Source organism: Prionailurus viverrinus, chromosome A2, assembly GCF_022837055.1.
Source record: "Prionailurus viverrinus isolate Anna chromosome A2, UM_Priviv_1.0, whole genome shotgun sequence".
In the NCBI taxonomy this organism is placed as follows: domain Eukaryota; kingdom Metazoa; phylum Chordata; class Mammalia; order Carnivora; family Felidae; genus Prionailurus; species Prionailurus viverrinus.
Window position 1 is genome coordinate 104678142 of NC_062562.1, and position 24997 is coordinate 104703138.

At 35.3% G+C, this 24997-nt stretch overlaps 1 protein-coding gene across 6 annotated transcripts in view; it reads left to right on the forward strand.

Annotated features, from left to right (window-relative positions):
* PHF14 (PHD finger protein 14) overlaps window positions 1–24997 on the forward strand; it is a 213166-nt gene that overhangs the window by 154932 nt on the left and 33237 nt on the right. Inside the window, exon 18 of one of the 6 annotated variants that reach the window (XM_047848780.1) lies at window positions 22076–22155. The exons of 3 other annotated variants lie outside the window; for them this stretch is intronic. In XM_047848780.1, the coding sequence (XP_047704736.1) occupies window positions 22076–22150 (75 nt within the window). In that variant the 3' untranslated portion in view covers window positions 22151–22155. Of the gene's footprint in view, window positions 1–21165; window positions 21397–22073; window positions 22156–24997 lie in introns of those variants that run through there. 2 more of the 6 variants (XM_047848783.1, XM_047848781.1) reach the window with 2 other exon arrangements.

Sequence of the window (24997 nt, forward strand, 5' to 3'; positions counted from 1 at the left end):
CAGCTAGTTCATTGCTACCTATCACCATGCCTTAGGAATTTTTTTCCCCTGCTTTTTACTATGTTGCCGTAATACTAATGTTAATGAGTATTATATGTCTGGAAAAATAATGCATTTTGTTCTTTTTTAAATTTTTTTCAATGCTTATTTATTTTTGAGAGAGAGACAGTGAGAGCCGGGGGGGTGGGGGGTGGGGTGGGGGGGAATCCAAAACAGGCTCTTGGCTCTGAGCTGTTAGCACACAGCCCAATGTGGGGCTCAAACTCATGAACCATGAGATCATGACCTAAGCCTAAGTCAGACACTTAACTGACTGAGCCACCCAGGGGCCCCATGTTCCTAATCATCCTCTTCACCTCTCTCTTAGTTTTCCTCCCTCTCTGTTCCATTTGTTCACCCAACCTAAATACCTGGAATCATCTTCAAGCCTTACCCATCCTTGTGCCTTACAGAAAATCATTCTCTGAGTCCTCTAAGAGAAGTTTTCTTCCTTAAATGTTTCCCCAGTGTGCTCTTTGTTCCTTTCCTCCATTGTTCCTGTGTTGATTCAGTGCCTCACTTTTTCCTCATTTTTTCAGTTTCTCCTGTTTTGGAAACTATCTAAATAGGTCTGCCATACTCTTCTCTTTTACCAATTCTCTTTACTAGTGGCCTCCAAAATGAAGTGTTTGTACCCTAAGAGATAGACAAGATGTCTTATTAAGTCAACTTAATTCTGTATAACATCCCATTTTAATTTGTATGTCTGTGCTTTATAATGTAAATAATATATTAATACTGTGGAACATGATATAACTTCACACAAATATATTTTGATACATATTTAAAATATTTTTAGTATGGGGCATATCAACAAAAATGCCTGGAGACCATACTTCTATACTGGTACTAAAATAATCTTTCAGAAACTACATTTGTCACACCTCTGCTTTGCATTTGTGTTTTTTCATCCTCTTTCATGTCCCAAATATAACCAACAAAAACAGAAAATTAATGTTATTACCATCGAATCCTCAGTATTCAAGTCTTGCCATTTGTCTTAGAAATTTCCTTTATAGCAAAAGGATCTAGTACAGAATCACTGTTGCATTTATTTTTCATGTTTCTTTAGTCTGGACAGTCCCTTATTCTTTCCTTGATTTTCATGACCTTGCCACTTTTGAAGATTACAGGGCAGTTATTTTGTAGAATGTCTTACTTTGTATTTTTTAAATCCTTTTTATAGTTAGATTCATTTTATGCATCTTTGATAAGAAATGCCACAGATGTGATTCAGTATGCATTCTTTCAGGTGATACATGACTTCAATATGAACCATAGATGGTAATCACTTGACTAAGGAGCTGTCTGCAAGTCTCTCCCATTCTCTTCCCTTTTCTAATTAATTTGTTAATTTGTCTAACCTTGAGACTATGCAAATATCCATATTATCCAAATTATCCTCATCAGACTTTCATTTTCTGTTTTATTCAGTGGATTATATTGGTTATTATCATTTATTTTGATCTTCAAATTGTCCCAGTTTTGGCTAATGGAAGCCACTTCAGACTGCCTTCTCCCACTTCAGCTTGGCATCTATGTCCTTTTGACATGATCCCAGCAATCTTTAAGTATTTCCTTACTAAAGATATTCCAGACTCAACTGTACTTTCCCTTTCCCTAGTCCTAGAACCAGCCATTTCTCCAAGGAGCTCCAGTTCTTTCAGTGGAGAGTAGTATTTAGAAACCAAGATGTGGGTACTAGATGTGCTCATTGTTACTGCAGTGTCATTCCTCCTAGTTCTTCTAGACAGAGTGAAGGACTAGATGTATATGTACACATACCCATTTCTGCCTTTATAGATACTGGAAACCATTCCAGTTTTCTCCCTTTCTATATTTCTAACTCCCTGACAGAAAACTAGTTCCCATTATTCTGAAATATTCTTATATAATTAGTCCCCTGATACAAAACTAATCTCTCATCACCCTCCACTGCCACCCAACATGGACACCTATTTTGCTTACTATAACCTAATGGGCTTTAGACTGAATTGTTCAGGAAGAAGTGAGAGAGGGAATGAGGGTGGACGTCTATATTTTTTACAAGCTCCCTAAATTATTTTAATGAGCAGTCAAGAATAAGAATCTGTTTTATGTATTTTATGAAGTCTTCAGTTATTAAGAAAGATTCTCACCTAAAAATTAACTTTTTTAGAACTTTAAAACAAATATACACAATGCCAAAACCCAAGTGAAATGTCAACAAACTGTTTTAAAATTATGTTGTATACTTACATATAAAATCCAAGGTAGATTAAGTACTTTTTTTAGATATAGGGCACAGGTTTTTTTTTAATGTATTTTTTTAAATTTTTAAATTTTTTAAAATATAGGGCACAATTCACTATTCAGTCTTTTCCTAGAGTGTACTTAATGTAGATCTCAACAACTTCTGTTAACACACCCAAAATGAAGATCATTTATTTTGCCATGGTTAAATGAACATATATAAATATTTTTTAAGAGTGCTTCATTCAAGTCATATACATCATATATTTTACAGTGACTGTGCCAGTTATGATTTTAGCTTTTCATCCTTATTTAAGCTCTGTTTGGTGAAAAGCCATGGATTATACATGACAGGTCATTATCTGACTACTACCAGATTAACTGTCTTAGCTTGGAGAACTCCATTTGGTTCACTCTTACTTGATCTATATAGTGTAGAGCAATAATAAATTGAATTCATATGTAGAGAAATGTCATCTAAATCCCTATGAAAAATTTTCTGGAACTACAAATGCTATGCATGTCTGCTGAGGCAAGTGGTACTTTTTGATAATCATTTGTATTAGAAATCCCTGAGTAGGGAAAGTATGATTTTTTTTCATCTTTATTTTCCAATTTTCTGCATTAAGCAACTAGAATTCTATAACTGATATAGTTGAGTAAAAACTGCATAGGTAACTATTCACTTTCAAATAAAACACTAATTGTGAATCTTGCCCCTTTACGAACTGAACAAGACAATCTTTCCAAGGAGTATCTTGCCATAGTACATTAAATTAGCACATGTAATTGAACCTGGTAATATTGGAAAGTGGATGTCTGATTTTATGTATAATGACAATTTATGAAAAAATATAAAATTAAGGGGCACCTGCTGGCTCAGAAGGTGGAACATGCAACTCTTGATCTTGGGGTTGTGAGTTTGAGCCCCATGTTGGGTGTTAAAGGTCTTTTAAATTTGAAGTATACAAATGACCCGTTAAAACAAATATTTTTAAAATATTTTAGCTATTCATTTGACCTCTTGGATTTTATTAGGTTAAATTTTAAGTTTCTGAATTTAGCATGGTTGACAAAGAAGTCATTTTAGGTAAAACATAACACCTAACTGTTTTAATTCAGTATTCTAGCATTTGTGTGACAAGCATTAGAACTTACAACAGTGTGCTTTAGCAAGCTTTACTGAATTCTGATTGGCTTTTTTACTGGTACAGGTATGTAAAAGTTTGGAGAAAAGTTGTTTATATAGTTTCTTACAGTGGAATCCCATAGAACAAATCTGTGGTGGTTTGTAGACTTACTAAAATTATGAGAATTAAAACTGGTGTGGTTATCCTTGATGATAGCTGTAGTTACATATTAAACTTTAGATTACCTCTTTGCTAGTGTGGGGGATAAAACCCACAATCTTCCAGTTATCTTCTGCTTTACATCTGGGTTATGTTCAGGGTATTGCCTGAACTCTATTATATGCCTGAACTCAAGCATTTTCCACAAAATCGTTTGTATAAATATCTTATTTAAGCCCTTAGTTTCTAACTGAGTATTGTACTTTGAGACTAGTAACAATGATGTATGAATTCAATAAGAAGTAATAGCCATTAAAAATTTTACTAATTACAGATGATACTATGTTTTTTTAAAAAGTAGAGTGTATTTTTTTAAACTGAACATTTATGGACAAACTGAACTTATTTTTTGTCATTATTGCTTGCTTAAAAAGGTTCTTTGATTGTCCTAGACATTTTCTGAAACCTATTCCTAGGTAATATTTTATCAAGTAATAAGTTTAGCCAAACAAAGACTGTTTATGGTTATTCTTCATAATAGAATTGGAATCTATACTGATCTGTTTAGTTCTGTAGTAATTTCCATGGGGACTATGTAATACATGTTAAGTGTATTGGTATACTTCAATATGTCATGGTCAGGTATTCCTTAAGAATCTTTTTGTACATATGATTTCTCTCCTCCAGGTACAGTTTGTTAGTGTTTATGACATACACGTGTATGTATTTGAACTTCATATTCACAGAAAAAAAATGACTGGGACTTCTAAAATTAGACAATTCTTTCATATTAATAATTTTCAAAATTGAAACACTAAATCACTTTTTAAGTTACATTTACTACAAACTGGAAAAACCAAGCCACTTTCTAATTTAGATGGCATGTGGGCCTGATGCGTTTGCATAGCATGCTGTGGAATATCATATGTGATAAGAAACTAACTCATAACTGAGAGATAATTAATCAAAGTACAGTAGGGTGCCATACATAGGAATGCCTTTCAAAACTCACCAACTTTATACTATCCTTTAGTTTTTTTTTTTATTTTTTTTTTTAACATTTATTTATTTTGGAGACAGAGAGAGAAGAGAATGAACAGGGGAGGGGCAGAGAGAGAGGGAGACACAGAATCTGAAACAGGCTCCAGGCTCTGAGCTGTCAGCACAGAGCCCGATGCGGGGCTCGAACTCACGGACCGTGAGATCATGACCTGAGCTGAAGTTGGACGCTTAACCAACCAAGCTACCCAGGCGCCCCTCCTTTAGTTTTAAAATAGTTTTTTTTTTTTACTTTTATATTATGTTGCAGGGAAAAGTGACCTACAAAAAATCTGGTAGACTGAAGGATTTTCATTACAGATTTTAAAAAGTTAATAAGAATATTTTTACCTATTAACCCAGCATTATTAAATTTGGATTATATAATAATGTAAGAATTAAGAAAGAATGTAGAATACATTAGTTATGTAAACTTGTTATTCCAGTATTTATAGATGATTTGAGGGTGAGAGATACTGTTTGCTCTAAAGAGATGGTCCTAGTTGAAAAAGGCTAGCCTGTTCTCAAAGCTGTGAAGCTAAAGGAAATAATGGGGAAGGCTTAACTCCTAGCTTCAAAAAACAGAGTGAGATCTCATGTATTCTAGTTGTAGATAGTTTATTCTAATTTATTAAATATTTATTTTAATTATTTCATCATTGTATAGAATTACTTATCTATTAAAAAGTAATCTTTCTAAGCTACATACTGTGGTGTAGGTAGTACCCTTTACCTACAACTAAGACAGACTTCTTCAGATCTAGGCTAAGAAAAACAAAAGAATAAACTCTGAAAGTTAATGGAATGGAGTTCTGAAATCAAATATATTTAAGAATTCTAATCTAGACATTCTGATAGAATCTTTACCAAGATTGATAAGATATTAGGGGTTGGAGGCATAGCCAATGTATGTTATGCCATGTTTCTTACATTTTAACATGTTCATTTTTTGACATTTCTGAAATTAGGGTGTCTGTAAGCAGTTTATATTTTTAAGTGATAATATTTTTTCTTAAAAATTTGCTATTAAATTTATGGGGTTTCTTATAATCTGAGGCATTGTTGAGTAACAAAATAGAGTTATTTAAGGTATACAGAAAGTGAAAATACACAATACATTGTAGAATAAAGAGCTTTATGAATGCTGAAAAGAAACAAACTGGGTTCAGATATTAATTATTTACAATGCTTGTGCAGTTTATAGTTCTTTTTTTTTAATGTTTATTTATTTTTGAGAGAGCACATGCAGGGTAAGGGCAGAGAATGGGGGGGACAGAGGATCCAAAGTGGGCTCTGCCCTGACACCAGTGAGCCCAATGTGGGAGTCGAATTCACAAACCACAAGATCATGACTTGAGCCAAAGTCGGATGCTCAACCAACTGAACCACCCAGGTGCCCCTACAATGCTTGTGAAATTTAGTAAGTTGTTTCAGTTCAGTAAGCTTCAGGTTGCTTATTTGTGAAAGGCTTAATGGCAATACTTGGAATATTGGAGATACTCAGTAAATGACATCCCTTCTAATTCTTAAAAATACACAAGCATTTTAGCAGCATTTGGGTGGCTCAGTCAGCTGAACTTCCAACTCTTGGTTTTGGCTCAGGTCGTGATCTCATGGTTCATGGGATTGGGTCCTGCATTGGGCTCCATGCTGACAGTGTGGAGCCTGCTTGGGATTCGGCCTCTCCCTCTTTTCTCTGTGCCCCTCTACCACTTGTGCAAACATGTTCTCTTTCTCTCAAAATAAATAAAAATAAACTTCAAAAAAATTAAATGAGCATTTTAATTACACAGGGAAAAATTCAAAATTAGTGCTAATGTCCTGATTTTCAAATGTAGAAAATGTTTTTAAAAAGTAATCTGAAGAGCAGTTTTCTGTGTTTTACTTTTTGTCTTCACGCACCAGGTAAAAATCTTTCTTGTCCCTTTCACATGAAACAGAGTAAGGTCATGTCTAACATTTTCATTCACAAAGAAAAGTCCATTTGCTTTAATTTCTTGCTAGGGTTAAGAGGTAATGGAAAGTTATCTTTATAATTAATCTGGTTTTTAAACTAAGGCACTTGTGGCTCTCTAAACTTTTAAAATTATATACTATAGTATTCCATAAAGTATTTTTTTCTAAATCTATTGTGTATCATTAGCAAATAGTTTTTTCTTTAATATTGGTGGTAATGACTTTCGCATTAAATATAGAATTAAAGTCCTCTATGAATTGAACAGATCATACATTAATGTATTTACTTTACTTTGTAAGTAGAAGGCTGATATTTAAAAAGTAAAAGTTTACTGTCATATTTAAAACGTTGGCTCTACCAAGTATTGAACAACAGAAAAAGACATAACTGATATATGTTTCTATATATAGAAAAAGACATAAATGGAAACTTGTTTTTAACTAAAGATATACTTTTTAATAGGTAAAGAAATACCCAAGAAATTTCTCATAGACTGGAGAGGGGTATTATTTCCTTGTGAAGGTCATGAAAACTATAAACCTGAAAATGAAATGAAAATAAAAAGTAAATAAAATAAAATTTAAAAGTAACAAATCATTGAAGACAGGTGTAAGATAATTTATGAGTCTACCTTGTCAAAGTGTATACAGTTTTTGATAATGAAAGGTTTCATCAAGCCTAACAAATGACTTTTAGAGAACAGGCATATATATCAGCAGCACATTCTTTTACCATATAAATGTTTGAAAACTTCCAAAGGATGGAAATGTGAGAGGTTCTGGGCTAGCATTTTCACATTCTTTGTGGAGTCTGGAAATTCAGGTTATTAACTTTTAGAGCATACTGTGTAAACATATTTGGAATTTCATAGCATGATTATATGCCTTCAGTATGTCTTACAGCATTTATGCCAAGAGAAAGCCTCTTTCTTAAGGCAATTTATACTTACTCTATGCTAGTAATGCATTTCGTTTGGAAAAGTAGATCTCAAATACGTGCTTTACATGTATGAGTCAAAGGGTAGTGATTTATACATGTAACTTCTTTAGAGCCCTGCTTTACACCCCATATTTCTTTTTTTTTTTAATATATGAAATTTATTGTCAAATTGGTTTCCATACAACACCCAGTGCTCATCCCAAAAGGTGCCCTCCTCAATACCCATCACCCACCCTCGCCTCCCTCCCACCCCCCATCAACCCTCAGTTTGTTCTCAGTTTTTAACAGTCTCTTATGCTTTGGTTCTCTCCCACTCTAACCTCTTTTTTTTTTTTCCTTCCCCTCCCCCATGGGTTTCTGTTAAGTTTCTCAGGATCCACATAAGAGTGAAACCATATAGGGGCGCCTGGGTGGCGCAGTCGGTTAAGCGTCCGACTTCAGCCAGGTCACGATCTCGCGGTCTGTGAGTTCGAGCCCCGCGTCAGGCTCTGGGCTGATGGCTCGGAGCCTGGAGCCTGTTTCCGATTCTGTCTCCCTCTCTCTCTGCCCCTCCCCCGTTCATGCTCTGTCTCTCTCTGTCCCAAAAATAAAATTAAAAAAAAAACGTTGAAAAAAAAAAAAAAAGAGTGAAACCATATGGTATCTGTCTTTCTCTGTATGGGCTTATTTCACTTAGCATCACACTCTCCAGTTCCATCCACGTTGCTACAAAAGGCCATATTTCATTTTTTCTCATTGCCACGTAATATTCCATTGTGTATATAAACCACAATTTCTTTATCCATTCATCAGTTGATGGACATTTAGGCTCTTTCCATAATTTGGCTATTGTTGAGAGTGCTGCTATAAACATTGGGGTACAAGTGCCCCTATGCATCAGTACTCCTGTATCCCTTGGATAAGTTCCTAGCAGTGCTATTGCTGTACACCCCATATTTCTTCCCCTCTCTGCTACCCACTTCCCTGATTTCCAGTAGAATAAACCATTAATAACATATATTTATTTAGCCATAGCATATAAATTTCTCTGTTTATCTTCATGTTACTTTAAAAACTGGCTATCTCTTTTTGGGACTATCACATATGCTGTTTTTAACTTCTTTTCCATTGGTAAAATGCTAAGTAAGGCAAATTATAAGACTGTGGTCCACACTATCCTCCCATAGGCCCCAGCCTAGTCCAGTCCTGCTCCATATTAAATTATTAGCTTCACTTCTTATTTTGACAGGACTCCAGAACAACCCTTAACTAATTTTAATAGGTTAGGTGAACATCACTTTATTACTTCTTTTACTTTACAAAAAAAATTTTTCAGTTTTCTGATTTACATCATAATTTGACATTTTCATCACTTGTCAACTCACATTGCCCAAATGCTAATGATTTTTCCTCAAAGCCTACAAACCACCTGCACCAGGATCTTCTAAAGTACTGTTTAATTTGCAGTTTGGAAGGCCCCATACAGACCTACTAAATCAGTATTTCTAGAATGCTACTCAAGAATTAGCATTTTTATAAGCACCACGGTGATAATTAAAGTTTAAGAACCACTGCTTTTGACCCTCATTTCTTTTAAATTTCTTACACATAGTTTTGTTTCTACTTGAAGTATTCACTTATCATACCTACACACTTTACTGTTCATAATAGGACTATCTTTCAACCCCCCTGCCCCGCCCGAGGCAGGATCGAGGTAGATTGATGATACCTGATTCAGGTTCAGTACGGTAGCATTCCTGGGTTACTAATATACCATATTCCCTTTCTTCTTTATGAGTTCTGGAACTGCACAGCAACATCATAGGTATCTTCCCTGAGCTGTAAATTCAGTTTTCCCCCATTGAGAATCTTCCTCAGTTACTCTGCTTCATCTTTTTTTCTGCTTCTTTGCAGCAATTGATACTATTGGTAACTTCTTCCTTTTTTGCAGACTCCTTCCTTGCCTTTCAGTGAACTTATTTTCTCTGGGTTTTCTCCCTTCTTAGCAGACCATATCTTTTGGGTTTTTTGATAGGCTTCTTTTCACTGTCTTTTCTTACTTTGCAGGTGACAGCATCCATACCCAAAGCTAAGTACCACACCCAATTTTGCTGCAGGAAAACATGGCATTTAGGATTTAATGATCTATCTACTTTTTCTGAGTTGATGTTCATCAAGGGAGACTTTCTGACTTTTAAAATATTATCCTTTGAGGGGTATCTTGGTGGCTCAGTAGTTTAAGCATCCAACTTGATTTCAATTCAGGTCATATTTCACCTGTCTCCCTTCCCCCATCAAAAAAAAATAAACATTTTAAAGAATAAAAATAATACGCTCTGTATAATAATTAAAGACATAATGTGATAAATTCACCAGTAACTTTTAGTTTTCTGTTGCAACTATCTAGTGGTCTCCTGAGGAAAAGCTAAAAAATCTTACAGTAGCAACTTCTAACAGGAAGAATGAACAAGTGAGTTTTGGGTGGGTATATAAAATGGTGTAATGACTTTCAATGCAGAAAAAGTTCTGATGATCTAATGAACAGCATGGTAATCAGAGTTAAGAATACTGTATTATACACTTTGAAGTTACTAAAAAAGTAGATTTAAGCATTCTCACCACAAAAAAAAAAGAGATGGTAATTATTTGATGTGGTGGAGGTGTTAACTAACACAATAGTAGTAATCATTTTGCAATATATGTATATCAAGTCAATACACTGCACACCTTAAACTTACACAATGTTACATGTCAGTTATATCTCAATAAAGTCAGGGAAAAAATTTAAAAAATTACTGTAAGTTTAGTGTTTAAGTAGCAGAGTACATATCAACTTGATCTCCAAGTGAAATATTGTTCTGGACATATGACTAAATATGCTATAATTGAGTTGTCATACTTTGAGTTTTGTTTAACTTTAACGCTAGAGAGTAATAATTCAAACTAGCAGTTTTTAATATAATAAAAACAAACATCCTTTATATAAAATCTTTAAAAAATGTATGCTTATCTTATTTTTTTTTTCCTCTGAGTCAGCTTTTCTGGAGAAAATTGGAGTCAGAAAAGAAATTACACATATTATGCAGTTTTTAAATTTCTTATAAATGTAATACATGATCATTGTAGAATATTTGGAAAATTTTAAAAAACAAAGAAAATATTTAAAATTACTTCTATTATAATACCTATAGGCATTACATTTCTGCTCATGTTTCAGTAGTATATCGTACTACAACCTACCCATTAAAAATTGCATTCATATTATACATTTTGTCATATAATGGCAAATTATGCAATTGTGTATGTGACCATTTTCCACATTTTAGATATTTTTCTCTAACCAGACTTTTAAGTACTGTGCATTTCCTTGCATAGATATACTCTTGGTTTAATTGCTGGGTCAAAAAATATGAACATTTTAAAAATAAGTGTATCATTTTAGAAATAATAATAGCAGTTAATATTCATTGAGGACCTCTTTGTACCTAGCATTATTTAAGTACTTAAAATGTATAATCTCATTTAATTCTCACCACAGTCTTTAAGGTAGTTATTGTTTTTTGGTTTTTTTTTTAATTTTTTTTTTCAACGTTTATTTATTTTTGGGACAGAGAGAGACAGAGCATGAACAGGACAGGGGCAGAGAGAGAGGGAGACACAGAATCGGAAACAGGCTCCAGGCTCTGAGCCATCAGCCCAGAGCCTGACGCGGGGCTCGAACCCACGGACCGCGAGATCGTGACCTGGCTGAAGTCGGACGCTTAACCGACTGCGCCACCCAGGCGCCCCAGTAGTTACTGTTTTTATCTCCCTTTCTGTGGGGAAAAAAATCAGGGTTCAGAGAAGTTAAGGATTATGTATGCACTGGGTATAACCGGGATTCAAACCCAGATCTGCCTGATTCTGGAGGCTGTGTTTTAGAAACTTCCTTTCATATATGCTGAAGTAGGTATTTTTTATTCCTTGTTGCATGAGATCCTCAAATTGGAGTTTGTCCTGAGGCCACTGTAGATTTTCATAGTGTAGAAACCCAGATAATTTATCTATTATAAATAATCACCACTAGTAATAGGAAAATGAAAAATACCTTTATTAAGTAGGATCTGTTTGGGTCTTTCTAGTGAAAAGGGCAATAAAGCCTAGAGGTAATTCTTAAAACAGATTAATTAAAGATGGTCCTACTGTAAGGTGTAGAAGACAGACCATAACTTCTCAAGGCCCTTCATAATTCAATGAAATGAGTATCTGTGTTAGGGGAGCTACTACTTGATAATATGGATGATATATGTAGACCTAGCAGAATCTAATCTGTTGTGCTTGGAAGGAGGTGAGGGAAAGGGATCTAAAAGTGAATTTTTTATTAGGCACTAAGTACTATATTTTTCCTGAGTCAAATATTATATCTTTTTTTTAATTAATTTTATTTATTTATTTTATATATTTTTTGGCTGAATTCTTTTTTATTTTTGTAAATTTATATCCAACTTAGTTAACATATAGTATAATAATGATTTCAGAAATAGAATTCAGTGATTCATCACTTACATATAATACCCAGTGCTCATCCCAAAACTGTCCTCCTTAATGCCCCTCACCCATTTAGCCTATCCCCCGACCCAACACCCCACCAGCAACCATCAGTTTGTTCTCTGTATTTAAGAGTCTCTTATGATTTGTCTCCCTCTCTGTTTTTATGTTATTTTTGCTTCCCTTTCCTTATATTCATCTGTTTTGTATCATAAATTCCACATGAGTGAAGTCATATATTTGTCTTTCTCTGATGACTCTAGTTCCATCCACATTGTTGCAAATGGCAAGATTTCGTTCTTTTTGATTGCCAGTAATATTCCATTGTATATGTATACCACATCTTTATCCATTTGTCGGTCAATAGACATTTGGGCTCTTTCCATACCTTGGCTATTGTCAATAGTGCTGCTATAAACATTGGGGTACATGTGCCCCTTTGAAACAGCACTCCTGTAACCCTTGGATAAATACCTAGTAGTGCAATTGCTGGGTCATAGGATAGTTCTATTTTCAGTCTTTTGAGGAACCGCCATACTGTTTTCCAGAGTGGCCACAGCAGTTTGCATTCTCTACAGCGGTGCAAGAGATTTCCTCTTTCTCCACATGTTCGCCAACGTCTGTTGTTGCCTGAGTTGTTAATTTTAGCCATTCTGACAGGTGTGAGGTGGTATCTAATGGTGGTTTTCATTTGTATTTTCCTGATGATGAGTGATGTTGAGCATCTTTTCCTTGATGATGAGTGTCTGTTAGCCATCAGGATGACTTCTTTGGAAAAATGTCTACTCATGTCTTCTGTCCATTTCTTCACTGGATTATTTGTTTTTTGGGTATTGAGTTTGATAACTTCTTTATAGTTTTTGGACTAACCCTTTATCTGATGTCATTTGCAAATATTTTCTCCGATTCTGTCAGTTGCGTTTTAGTTTTGCTGATTGTTTCCTTCACTGTGCAGAAGCTTTTTATCTTAATGAAGTCCCAATAGTTCATTTTTGCTTCTGTTTCCCTTGCCTCTGGAGACACATCAGGTAAGAAGATGCTGTGGCCAAGGTCACAGGGTTTGTTGCCTGTTTTCTCCTCTAGGATTTTGTTAGCTTCCTGTCTTAATTTAGGTCTTTCATCCATTTTGAGTTTATTTTTGTGTATGATGTAAGAGAGTGGTCCAGATTCACTCATCTGAATGTTGCTGTCCAGTTTTCCCAACACCATTTGATGAAGAGACTGTCTTTCTTTCATTGGATATTCTTTACTGCTTTGTCAAAAATGAGTTGGCTATATACCTGTGGGTCCATTTCTGGGTTCTCTATTCTGTTCCATTGATCTATGTGTCTGTTCTTATACCAGTTCCATACTGTCTTGATGATTACAGCTCTGTAATATGGGCTAAAGTCCGGGATTGTGATGCCTCCAGCTTTGGTTTTCTATTTCAGGATTGCTTTGGCAGTTTGAGGTTTTTTGTCATTTTATATAGATTTTAGGATTGTTTGTTCTAGCTCTGTGAAGAATGCTGGTGTTATTTGGATTGCATTGAGTGTGTAGATTGCTTTAGGTAGTATAGACATTTTAACAGTATTTGTTCTCCAATCCGTGAGCATGGAATGTTTTTCCATTTTTTTGTGTCTTCATTTTCTTTCATAAGCTTTCTATAGTTTTCATTCAGTGTATAGATTTTTCACCTCTTTGGCTAGGTTTATTCCTAGTTATTTTATGATTTTTGGTGCAATTGTAAATGGGAGCGATTCCTTGATTTCTCTTTCTGCTGCTTCATTATTGGTGTATAGAAATGCAGCTGATTTCTGTATATTGATTTTGTGTCCTGTGACTTTGCTGAATTCATGGATCAGTTCTAGGAGTTTTTTTGTGGAGTCTTTTGGGTTTTACACATAGATAATCATGTCTTCTACAAAGTGTGAGTTTGACTTCCTCCTTGCTGATTTGGATGCCTTTTATTTCTTTGTGTTGTTTGTCTGAATGCTGAGGCTGGGACTTCCAGTACTATGTTGAATAACAGTGATGATAGTGGACATCCCTGTCGTGTTCTTGACCTTAGGGGGAAACCTCTCAGTTTTTCCCTGTTGAGGATATTAGTGGTGGATCTTTCATAAATGGCTTTTATAATCTTGAGGTATGATCCTTCTATCCCTACTTTCTTGAGGGTTTTTATCAAGAAAGGATGTTGTATTTTGTCAAATGCTTTTTCTGCATCAAATATTATATCTTAATGTTTATCATGAATTGTGAAATTTGAAAATCTGTACTGTGAAAAGAAACTAAAACCAGCCACATTTAGTTTCTTTGCGAAGATAGTCTAAGAATATTCTGATTTGTTCAGTGTCAGCCACTTTGTGTACAAATTGAAAGATTTTGTATATATATTTTTTAATATCAGTATTCTTTTACAGAAAAAACTCTTATTCAAAAAGAATACCTGTAAGTGGATCAGATCCTAATTATGATTTAGATTCATTTGGGTTAATTCTTTTGCCAGTTTTTTTTGTTTTTCAGCCAGAGAATAGAAAATTGTTACCTAACCTATAATTGAAGTTAAAAAATGTCCCCCTCCTCAGATAAAGATATCCCCCTCAGATAAAGATCCATATGTATAACTATGTTGTTCTACCATTTTCTACCTGTGACCTCCCATAGCCCTCTTGGTTCTGAAGTGATTTCAGTTCTACAAGTTTTTTAGCTTTAATATATTGTTCTCTTTTTTTCCTCTGAACTATATTCATATGCTAAATTTAAACTCTGGTCACCTAAGATGCAATCTATTTTAATGTTTTCTCTGAAGGTTTCTTAAAGGTTTATGTTGTAGTGTTATATCTTCATTGAAGTTAAGATGGTTTTTTGTTAAATGTACCTTCAATAATGGCTACAAATGATTATCTGGTTCACTGGCTTGAAAACTCTTTAAAGTATGCATATAGAGGTTACAATTTTTAAGAATCACTTTGAAAAGTTCAGGCTGCATCAGTTCATTTTTATTAGTTCACTTTTGTGTTCCTGACGGACTAGACTGTTTTCTCAACTTTCAAAGACTATGCATTATAGTATTGTGTGAATTCTATTTCTAGAATCAGATTTCTAGATTTAGATGACCAGATACCTGTGAATCAGTTTCCAAAGCACAGATAGGTAACTTAAAGCAATTCATGAATATAAGGTATTTCAGCATTATTTCCTTATGTTAATGCGGCAGTTTCAACAACAATAACAAAATCATTATTTAATAACTCAATTTAAAATTTCTTCTAGTATCTACTCATTAAATTTAGTTATCAGTTATTAATTTGCCCCCACTGGAAGTCATTTTAGGATTGTGAATGAAATAGATATTTTCAGAAAACATTCTGCTCTTTTACAAGAAGGCGAAGTGCCCTATGATTTAGACACTTGTCTACCTTTTCTTTCTGACTAGTGACAGTGTAGAAGTTTTAACCTGTTTGCAGCATGACTACATTAAGTACCATTTTATTCTCCATTTCTTTTTGAGTGCTCCCAAGTCTGCTACTCAAGAATCTAATTTTTGCAGTGAAATAAATTTTATGATTTAGCTGTTCCAAAATCCCCCATTTTTTTCTTTTTTTCCTACTCTTTCTCCCCTCCTCATTTTTCCCTGAGGTGTAATCAATACTCTAAGTGTTCGTGGTCCTTTATCAGTAAAATAAACAAACAAACAAAAAAACCTTCTCTAGGATAGTAATCTTATAGGGTCAAATATGGTTAGTTGCTTTTTAAATTAATATTAGTAGTTTTTACTCACCATAGCAATTTGAGAAAAAAAAAATCCTGCAGCCTGAAATTGATACCAGTATTCAAATTAATTTTAAATGAAGAGTGTAAAAGACAATAGAAGTGATCTTATCTGTTTTCCATGTTAAAGGACTATTCAGATTCCTATTTTTAAAATAGTAGTCTTTCATTTTTATTCAGATATAAATAGATTTTGTTCTTGAATTTAACACCAGATACAAACAGAAAGCAACTTAATTCTTTCTTCCTAGTGCCTTTAAACAAGCTCCACTGAATCTTTTCTCCAGTGACTCCAGAGCATATCTCATGGTGTTTCCAGTCTCCTTAAGGGATTATTTGTGTGTGTGTGTGTGTATAAATCTAGTCTAGTTTAATGTCAAGGCTTCATTCTCTCAACCAGTTAAAACTTCTCCTCTCACCAGCTCAGGCCTGCTTCAACCTAGAAAATCTAGAGTTTGATGGGGGCCATTCTGAACTTCGACTCTTTGCTGCTTTCTTTTCTAGGTTTTGGTGATTTCTCATTGTTAGGACTTGCCTACCTGCAGTTCCTTAGATGTGAGTAAGAGATGGATGCCTTCTCCTTTGTGTTTCTTACAACTCATTTTCAGAACTGAAGTTCCTTTTGTCTCTTCTTTGCTTGGTATCACCTCATTCCCAATAGGCTGTCCTCTCTAGCTAGATCCCTTTCTATCTCTAGATAACCAGAGTCTTCTCTCTTTCACATCTCATCATTATTCCTAAGATAAGCACATATACACTCTTGCTCTGTAAGCTCAGAAAGACAGTCATTCCATCTGTGGCCCTGATTTTTTTTTTCTGTGCTGCTGTGCCACTACAGCTAGACAGACACGGATCACCACTCAGTCTCTGTGACCCTCAGACTTGTAGGGGGAAACGCTCAGAGTACTCTTCAGAAAATTCCTCTCATAGAGGGACTCCCTTTAAAACATCTCTTCTAAAGAAATCCTTTCTTTCTTATCTCACCTTTACTGTCTTCAGGCTTCTCTAATGAATTGTCAGACCAATTTTTTTGTGTGTGAGGCTTTGAAGTAAATATTTTCTGAAGTATTTTATCATTGCATATCTTTAAAAAATGAAATTTCTGGGGCGCCTGGGTGGCGCAGTCGGTTGAGCGTCCGACTTCAACCAGGTCACGATCTCACGGTCCGTGAGTTCGAGCCCCGCGTCGGGCTCTGGGCTGATGGCTCGGAGCCTGGAGCCTGTTTCCGATTCTGTGTCTCCCTCTCTCTCTGCCCCTGTCCTGTTCATGCTCTGTCTCTCTCTGTCCCAAAAATAAATAAAAACGTTCAAAAAAAAAAAAAAAAAAAAATGAAATTTCAGACCATTTATAATATACAGAGAGAGCAGATTTCACCCAAGCCTTGAATCCTTTAATGTAAGTATGTCAAATACCCTGTCACCATGACTCAAATCAAGGTTTTTTTTGTTTTTTTTTTTTTTTAGTTTTTGTCACTTCTTCACATACTCTCTACCAGTTCCTCAGCTCTTCAAGGTCCCTAGGCCCTCCTCTTCCTTTTGATTTTATCCCTCTCTTTTTAAAACAATTTTTGGGGGGCACGTGGGTGGTTCAGTTGGTTGAGCATCTGACTTCAGCTCAGGTCATGATCTCACAGTTTATGAGTTAAAGCCCCACATCGGGCTCGCTGCTGTCAGTGCAGAGCCCGCTTCAGATCCTCTGTCCCTCCTCTCTCTCCCTCCCCAGCTTACACTCTCTCAAAAATAAAAATATGTATAGATTAAAAAAAAAATTAAACCTGTTTTTTGGCATTTAATGTATACTTTAGAAAAAACATTAGAGCCCTCTATTATAATTCCCCAGCTCTCTCTGAATCCATTGTTCTGTTTTGTTTTGGTTTTAAGTTTATTTATTTATTTTGAAAGAGAGAGAGAGTGAGTGAGCCAGGAGAGGGACAGAGAGAGAGGGAGAGAAAATGCTTAGCAGGATCCGCAGTGTCAGTGCAGAGCCCAGTACAGAGCTCAAACCCCTGAACTGTGAGATCATGACCTGAGCCGAAGTAAGATATTTGACTGAGGCACCCAGGAGCCCCTCTGGATCCATTGTATTGTTTCATCTTAACTGTCTTTTTGTTCTGGCCAGAAATAACTGGAAGAACTTGGGAATCTAGATTCACTACAAATTTATGCCTCCTACATTAAACCACATCTCATTGCTGTCTTTTGTGAGCTCCTGATCAGATTTCTTGTGGCAGCTATTTCAAATCTTTGCCACATATCTCAAGTCTGTTTCATTCCCAGCATCCTCATTTTTTCAAGAGGACTCTATCTCTTAACTTCACTGAGGAAAAGGGCCTGTATCCACATCTTCTCCCCTCTCAACTTGAGAAATAGTCTTTCATACTTTTCCTAATTCAATTTTCATTACTCTCTACCTCAGTCTCTTATTTCCTGTCTCAGAAGAAAAAAAATGTTTGTTTTTGTTCTTCCAAAAATCATCCTTCCCTTCAAAATCTGGTTTTCTATTCTCAGTAAGCCATTATACACACTTTTTCCAAATCAGTCTTTTTGAAAGATTATTTTTCACTTGCCCTTTCAGGATAAAAAAACTCAAGGAAGGAGTTCTCCATTGTCCATACTGTAGGGCAGACATCAGGGTTTACCCGTGACTTCCAAGGCTATCTGTAATCTGCCTCCACACTAATACTACAGATAGCTCTCTTTCAGCTTAAGTCCTAGTTTCTCTACAGTCTTTAGGACCAGACTGATTTCTTTTTCATTTCTTTGCTAGACTATTCATTTGGCATTCAGTAGAGGTTTCTTTGCATTCTTATTCATCTTTTTATGTGGAGGTTCTTTTTATGAGCTAGATTACAAATGCGAATGGAACAGAGTATTTCTTTCATACTTTCTTGAAGACTGGGAGTTTCAATGTTACACATAATTTTTTCTAAGATAGATTTAAAATTGTTTCTAGTGGTCCTTCACTGCTAGCTTATTTCCTATTAGTTGTTACTAAAATTACTTTCTAAACTTTTATTTTGTTGAATGACAATGGAAATAGTTCAGATTCTATTTTTTTGCCTTACATGCTCAAGGCTATTTGTTGAAACAACAAACGCTGTCTGAAAATGTAAATTTCTGCCAGCCATGACCCAAATATGTATAAAAGACCAAGAGTAAAAGACATAAGAAAATATCTGTTCAGCAACTTTAAAATAATATCTTTTCTCAGAATAGTTTCTGTCCCTGTCTAGTTCACTCAGCATTTCTGCTAATATCTACAAGTACCTGTTGATTATAGTAAATTTCTTTGAAGTAGAGATACAGTTTTAAATTAAAAAGAAATTGTCTTCTCCAGAACGAAGAACACTGGCATTGTCTAAGAGGGTATATATTAATCTTAAAAAATAGCTATATTTCATATTTTTTGTACATAAATTGAGAAGAAACAGTCTTATTTATAAAGGTATTTTCTTTCTCATCATAGCCCTACCAATATGTCTGCAAGAGTAACCTTATGTTATTGAATGAAATCTGTATTGTATTCAAAGGTATGCCACATACTGCACTAGGTACTTGACATATACTAAGATAATAAGGCATGAATCTGGCCCTTTGGGTGGATAATACATCATTTGAATGTAATTATGAAAACTAGGTAGCATTTGATAGGAATGTAAGTGAGGATAGGCTAAGTTATGCAACACAAACCCCAAAATCTCAAAATTTTACTGGATTAACACAAGTTGAATTCTCATGCAAAATAACATATCAATACAGATTGGCAGAGCGATGCTGCACATCCTAGTAACTTGGGGACTGAAGCTGAAGGCAGTTTTATTTCAACATAGGTAGTCCCTGGTACTGTAGCAGGAAATATGGCAAATTGCAGAATGGCTTTTTAAAATTATGTTTGGAAACTTACACACATATCACTCCAGCTTACATTTCATAAATTACATAGTTAAACCTACCTTTAAGATGCCAGGGAAGTTGGGGGCTCCTAGGTGGCTCGGTTGGTTAAGCATCTGACTCTTGATTTTGGCTCAGGTCATGATCTCATGGTTCATGAGTTCAAGCCCCCTGCATCAGACTCTGTGCTGACAGTGCAGAGCCTGGTTGGGATTCTCCCTCTCTCTGCCCCCCCCCCCCAACTTGTTCTTTCTCTTTCTTTCACCCTCCCTCCCTCCCTCCCTCTCTCAAAATAAATAAACTTTTTAAAAAAAGATGGCACCTGGGTGGCTCAGTCGGTAAAGTGTCCAACTCTTGGTTTTGTCTCAGGTCATGATCTTGTGGTTTCATGAGTTCACAGGCCCTTTGCTGGCAGCATGGAGCTTGCTTGGGATTCTCTCTCTTCCTTTCTTTCTTCCCCACCCCCATTCACACTTTCTCTCTCTCTCTCTAAATAAATAAATTTAAAAAAAAGAAAAACCAAACCAAAGAAGTATAATGCTGCTATATGCTACCATACTTAAAAGGCCTTTCTGGTATTTGAAGCAACATAGGGGAATCCATGGAGAAAAAAAATGTGTGTATAGTTTCTATGGGGGTAACTGCATAAAAGTTTGAAAAGTGTAGTAATAGTTAACTAATGTTTAAAAAAAACCTTTTTTAATAAAAATTTGAGCGGGGGCAGTTTTAAGCTTACAGGAACTGAGTGGCAAGTATAGAGAGTTTCCATATGCCCCCTCATTCTTGTTCTCGTATTAACATCTTGCATTACTGCGGTACATTTTGTTACAATTAATGAGGCACTATTTGAAGTCCACAATTTATATTAGGATTCACTGTATTGTATATTTCATAGGTTTTGAAAAATTTATGATAACATATATCCACCTGTACAGGATCATTCAGAATAGACTGTCCAAAACAATCTCTTGTGCTCCACCTATTTACCCCTCCATCCCTTCCCTCAAACCTCTGGCAACCACAGATCTTTTTCCTGTTTCCATAGTTTTGCCTGTTCCACATGTCATATAGTTGGAATCATACAACATATATGAGAAGAGCATAGCTGAAGTACTGAAACTCTGTGACTTCAAGACTTATTCTAAAGAAACAGTAATCAAGATAATGTGGTATATTTTTTTTTAAAAAAGACAATGTAATATTAGCAAAAGAGCAGACATATAGATCAGTGCAACACAATCGACAGTCCAGAAATAGACCCTTACATATATGGCAGAGACAGAGGGAGACAGAGGATCCAAAGCAAGCTCTGTGCTGACAGCAGAGAGCCTGATGCAGGGCTCGAACCCACAAACTGTGAGATCATGCCCTGAGCCAAAGGCAGATGCTTAACTGACTGAGCCACCCAGGCGCCCCATAAGTCTCTTTTTTAAATAAACTTTGTCAAAAGAATAAAAGTCTTCTTGCATATATATGTGTGTTCTAAGCATACTTACACATAATATCCTTTTATCTTTGCAGGCACTGGAACCCACCTCTTTCTTTACTTGACATACCCTCCTAAGGCCTATAAACTTGGTTTTATTCCTTCTGTCATCAGTGCTCCTCATTACTTCTTCTGGTACAATATTTCCTGAGAAAGTAGTCTCTTCAGTGTTCTCTGGGTTCCTATAATCTTAGTCAAATAGTCTCCTTCAGGAATACACTCAAAATCATACAATCTAGGTAACTGGGTAAACTTCGGTGAATGACTTAATCTCTGCCTCATTTCTTCATTTTAAAATGGAGACCATAATAAATAATACTTACTCATTGGAGCTTTGGTGTGGGGCTATTTTATCTGTGTTTTAGAGTTTGGTTATAGTGTCGATGAGCCTGACCAGTATCTAATTCACTTTTCCATTCAGTTGAATGTTCACAAGAAAAAGAAATGAAATGGTTTTAAGAAGATAAAGATGAAAGGGCGCCTGGGTGGGTCAGTTGGTTGAGCATTGACTCTTGACTTCAGCTGGGGTCATGATCTCATGATCATGGGATCAAGCCCCCTTTCCAGCTCTGTGTTGAGCATGGATTCTGCTTGGGATTCTCTCTGCCTCTCCTACCACTCTCCCTGCCTTAAAAAAAGAAAAAAAAAAAAGTGTATATATATTTTATGTCTATTACCTACAAAACACTGAGAACACATCCATTGTTTTCACTTTTTTCACTTGAGGATCATCTAAAATTATTTTAATAGAACTATAATTTTTAAAATACTCCTTAAAAATTTAATTTTAAGCAAGGGTTAATTTTTTTGTGTACTTTTCATGGTAAAGAAATGGCTTTTTTTTTCCCATTGCAACTCCAACTTTGTTAAGGAGCAGTTTCCTGCATTGCTAATGTCAAATGTAACTTTAGCTTTCAATTCATTGCTGTGGTTGTGTTTCCAGAGCCTGCTGTAAGAGATAAACCCATTGCAAATGAAGACAGCATTCATTTCCTTCCACCTCAGGCCACACAGAATTGATTGAGGTAATAAAATGACAGCACCTTGTAATATACTGAAGGCTCTTTAATTCGAAAACCAGTTCAAACCTGATTCAGAGCTTGTTTAAAGCTAATTTATAGCTTGCATAATTTTTAGCTGGCCGACCAAGGTAAAGGATGATATATGAAAACTGATAAAGAATTAACTTATGATACATTCAGACTTGTCTTATTAAAGTCAACTGGAATTAAAAAACAGAGGTGGGAGGGGAATGGCAGAAATAATTGGTAAGCTTTGCTTCACATAGGTTAGCATTGTTGACAACAGTTTAAATTTTTCATCATCTCATTTCAGACCTAAATTCTTGTCCTGTCTTTGTAAAATCAGTTCTATTTGCATTTCTTGTATTTTAAAGTCCTTCATTTTTCATCACATATGTATTAAGGTTGGCGAGGCTGGGTGCAGTTAGCAGCTGCTCTGACTTCCACCGTGCCAAATCATGCCACGTTGGCAGTGCTGCTGCTGAATAGTTGTGTCTGTTAGCATTTAATTCAGTCTTTTTCAAGATGCAAGGGGAAAGGAGTTAGAACTCTTCAGTTTTATTTGGGCTGAAAAAATCAGTAGGCTTTTTGCCTTTGTGGGCTGTTTTTATCTATTGGAGTGTATTTATCCTTTTTGACCCACAAATAACATAACTACCATAGTAAAGTATTCTATACTCTGAATGAAACCAAATTTTCAGAAATTTTGTCAGCGTTCATGAATAAAAAATGGATTACATTTTCCTTTTTTATATTTAAATCCTTTACATAGTTATTGATGTGGTTTGAAGTGTTGAGGTTCAGAGCCCACAGCCAAGAAAGAATTGAGATGTCTTCCGTGTGAAAAGGTGGTTTTATTAAAGCACCAGGACAGAACCAGTGGGCAGAAAGAGCTGCCCTGGGATTGTGAGGAGTGACTGATTATATACTTGGGTGTTGGGGGAGGTGAAGGTAAGGGACATTTCCGAAAGGACTTTCATACGCTAAAGAAGACTCACAGAACCTTGGAGGCCCAGCTACTGTCACGCTAAAGTTGTTTTTGCCTCTAATAAAGCATTAACATTAAGACAGTTGCAAGTTCCTGGAGGAGTGTTACACTCTGCCGGCCTCAAGTATTTGTCAGTGGGCTGCGCGTTATATCAAAATTTAATTTTATCTACATTTCTCTGCCTTTGTTCCCCACATCAGTTACAGCTTTCTTGTCTTTAAAAAAAAAAAAAAAAAAAAAGGACAGTGGAGGATGGGCATATTTTTGGCCATACGCTATTATTATAGGATCCTAGAAAATGTTGAAACTGAGAAGGGCATTTGCCATCCTTAACCCTGTGTATCAACTTAGTCCATTGGAAATGTTTTGGATATCTCAGCTAAAAATATCAATAAACATATATAAACATAATTTACATATATGAGACCGTATTCTCATATTCTGTAATTTTTTTTTTAATGTTTATTTTGAGAGAAAGAGATTTTGAGTAGCAGCACACAGGGAATGGGCAGAGAGAGGCAGACAGAAAATCCCAAGCAGGTTCTGTGCTAACAACACAGAGTCCAGCGCAGGGCTGGATCCCACGGAACCATGAGATCAGGACCTTAGCTGACGTTGTAAGCTCAACTAACTAAGCTACTCAGGCGCCCCTGTAATTTCTCCAGTGCAACTTGTCTAGCTATTTTGTGAGGTATTAAGACAAAAAAGATTGTGGTTAATCTAATTATGCCCATAGTAAACATGGCCGTAATTATTTAATTACTCTTTTGAAAATTACAAAGAGGTACATGCTTATTACGGAATAATATATAAATATGAAAATAGAAACCAGTTAGGGAATAGCCATTGCTAGGATTGTTATTTTTTTCTATGTGTACTTTTAAAGATCTTAACATAACGTAACATATGCCATGCATTCTGAGGGCAGAGTTGCTCCAAGGGGACAAAAATTGGTTCTCACAGGAATAAAAACCAAAGAGGGTTTGTGACCTCTATCGCTGAACCTTTTCTGATAAAATCTTATTTTTAGTATTTAATTTGTCTCAGGTTTTCTTGGGTATCGCACAAGAAATACTATCATTGAGATCATGAAGAATACACAAAAATGTATAATGATCAGTGCTATAAAACAGTGACAAACAAATGGTTGTGATCATATGACATTTCATCAATTGCTTTATCTTGAAGTTATTTCACATTTGCCTGCTGGCTGTTATTGGCCATCTTGTGGATGCTGTTTATAACTTAGGCTTTAAGAATAAAAAGATTTGTTATTTACTATTATAAACATTATTTAATCCATCATTAATTATTTCAGTTCCTGAAATTAGAAAATACTGACAATATATGAATGATTATTTAGCAGCTATTTTCTCTTACCAAGCAAAACCTAAAGTTCACTAAAATTTTAAGACTTTTAAGACTTTTAAGACACTACTTAATTTTTCAGTTACTTTTACTAGAAATGTAATAGTTTGAATGATTTAAGTTTTGCACTGTTATTCTTACATATTTATGTTACATGTAACTTGACATTATAATTTTTAAATTTTGTAATGTTATTTTATGACTTAAGTATAGTAGACACACAGTGGTACATTAGTTTCAGGTGTACATCATGATTGGACAACAGTATAGTTTACATTTTGCTCACCACAGGTGTAGCTGCCTCTGGCACCACACAATTCTATAACAGTATCATTGACAGTATTCCTTATGCTGTGCCTTTTATTCCTGTAATTTATACATTACAGAGGAAGCCTGTATCTCTCACTCCCTTTTGCCCATTTTGCTCATCCCCCAATTCCCCTCCCCTCTGGCAACCATCAGTTTTTTTCAGTATTTATAGGTCTGGTT